This window comes from Gavialis gangeticus, unplaced genomic scaffold (genome assembly GCF_001723915.1).
Source record: "Gavialis gangeticus isolate Ggan-Ray unplaced genomic scaffold, GavGan_comp1, whole genome shotgun sequence".
In the NCBI taxonomy this organism is placed as follows: Eukaryota; Metazoa; Chordata; order Crocodylia; family Gavialidae; genus Gavialis; species Gavialis gangeticus.
Genome location: NW_017729011.1, coordinates 4,798,338 through 4,800,901, shown reverse-complemented (window position 1 = coordinate 4,800,901; position 2,564 = coordinate 4,798,338). Strand labels below are relative to the sequence as shown.

At 38.1% G+C, this 2,564-nt stretch overlaps 1 protein-coding gene across 4 annotated transcripts in view; it reads right to left on the bottom strand.

The window, feature by feature from the left end:
* The window catches only part of EXD3 (exonuclease 3'-5' domain containing 3), a 525,078-nt gene that overhangs the window by 318,064 nt on the left and 204,450 nt on the right, over positions 1-2,564 (bottom strand). For all 4 annotated transcript variants that reach the window (XM_019510424.1, XM_019510425.1, XM_019510422.1 and 1 more), the window contains exons 10-11: positions 1,448-1,521; positions 252-290 (exon numbers count right to left, since the gene is read on the bottom strand). In XM_019510424.1, the coding sequence (XP_019365969.1) occupies positions 252-290; positions 1,448-1,521 (113 nt within the window). The remainder of the gene's footprint in view (positions 1-251; positions 291-1,447; positions 1,522-2,564) is intronic.

Sequence of the window (2,564 nt, the reverse complement as noted above, 5' to 3'; positions counted from 1 at the left end):
CTTCTGGCATGGATGCTTTGCCCCAAAGTTTGGTGTCATCAACGAACTTGCCCAGCCCGCTTCTGACCCCAATGTCCACATCATTAGTGAAGATGTTGAACAATATGGCAGTTATGACAAATCTAGAAAACTGAATAATTATAAATATCTCACTAAAGCTTATTGAAAATTCTGTCAGTACCACAGTCGGTTATTTTTAATGATTAGAAAAACTGGCCCTGAAAAAGTGGAGGAGAAAATTTTACACTTACCTGAACATGATCTGTCCAGTTCTCCTGAGTCATGCTTTTCTGAAAAGACAAAAATAAATCTAGGAGATTTGTTTCACACCAAGCTGAAATTTAACACACAAACCTAAAACTTGGCATCATCTGTGATTTAGGAATGCAATCTGGTATGCACTGAAAATCACTGGTTCTCATATATCACCATGCAGAGTGCATTAGAGAAAAGCATAACTTAGATTAATTAATTCAGACAAATGCTGAACTATAGCACACAAGACAAAACCTTAACCTACATTTGCAGCATAAATGCTACACAAAATCCTATCCAGAGGACACTAAAGCTCCCTAGAGATTTTATGAAATAAAGAAAATCCAGCAAGACTCAGATTAGAGTGGGTACTAGCTTTTGTGAAGTCAAATAGTGTAAAACTAGAGGAAGCACTCAGGTTCACAGCATTCCTCCTTTTCATATTGTGCTTAGCACTCACAGTAAGTAAGAATCACACAAGATGACTTAATGCCTTTTCAGGCCATTGAATAATGCAAAAATACTGATATCAGTACTATAGAATCATAGAAAATTAGGGCTGGAAGGGACCTCAGGGTCCAACCCCCTGCTCACAGCAGGACCATCCCCAACTAGATCATCCCAGCCAGGCTTTGTCTAGATGGATATTAAAACACTCTTAAAAACCTACTATGGAGAGAGAGCTTTGAAAAACATGGCTTATAAAGGGAAATTTTGTTTAAAGTAATGGGGAAAATTTAAAATACTGAATGGGTCAGTATTTTAAAGTATTCAGTTAACTACCTAACTGAATAGGTAGTTGTCCTTGTTGTAGTATCTACGCTGGCTGAGGCAAATGGCAGATCAACTTGGCTTTCTACAGAACCCACACCTATGAATGGAAGAACACCTCCTGCAGGGCACCTCCAACTATCAATGAAGTTTGTGCGAGTTGAGGCCATGCAACACTGCATGAGGATGCCAGTCCCATATAAGGTCCTTTAAGTCCCTACAATTAGCATAACTGCATAAAAAAACATACAACCAATGATCAGTTTATAACAACTCCATCTTAGTGCTAATAGCAGCAATTTTTGAGCAGAAACAATTCCTGTCAGTATTACTATATGTTTGTTTTTCCATATATTTCTAGCACTGCTACTACATTGTTCAAATGCAAAATAAATACGCAAACCTGCACCATAAAGCCTACCTCAACAAACCTCTTGTAGAAGAGATATTTCAGTGATCCTAGGTGCTGCTGATTGATGACATTAGGACAAAGAGCTGAAACAGGAAGAAAAGGCCTTAAAGTCCACACTATATCTGCACATCCTCCTAGACAAAGAGTATTTTTTCCAACTATTCAGTTGGCCTAATTAAAAATATCACATTTACCCAAATAACCTTGTCTGCTTATTACCTAGACAGCGTTTTTCCCCTCCTCTTATATGAAAATCAACTTTAAGCTCATGATGTACCCTAGGAAAGATGCCGGCTACACTTGGCACTTCAGGACCAGGAACATTCTGAGCTTACTTATGCTGTAAAATTGCTATTTGTATTTTAAAACGTAAGTATCAAGATTAAACCATAGCTCCAGGGATCCAAGGCTATATTACTCCTGAATGAGTGCATCCTCATGGTGTTTGCCTTATCTTTCTTGAATATCTGCATGCAGACAAACCCTTAAATTACTAAGGGCCCAAGTCACTTCGGAAAATGGGATATAGGCTCCTAAACCACATAAGTGATTTTCAATATTTTACACAGAATTTAAACTCAGAGCAACAGTTTGGCCATAGTTTAGCCACTGAAATATTTAATTCTTAAAAGATACTGTATTAGGCATGGGTGACTAAGTTTTTGCTGAGTTAGCAGAAGAAGACAGACAACCATCAGATGATAGACAAAAGCAATACTGAGGAATGACAGAAGAAACCAAAAAATTGCATGTACATTGGGCAATTATGTGAAAGCATAGAATGGTGATGTGTCACAAAAGTGGATTATTAACATGCTGCACAAAATGAAAGAATACCCATTGTTACTGCAATTTATAGGAAGCATCACAGAAAAGTACATGCAGTAGCAGGGAAAATGAAGGTAAAACGTAAAACAAGGTAACAAACAGTATGCTGTGAGATCTTCTAGGGTCATGTTTGCTCTTTGTCATATTGCTGTTGATATCCCTATTTCAGTTTCCTGCCACACTGAGATACACTAGCAGATGCTATTTCATTATTACAGCAGGGAGTCCTATTTCACGTCCGTTGTACGTGGACCACCTGAAACTACCGTGCCCAGAATATTCCCTTCTTGCTCCTCTA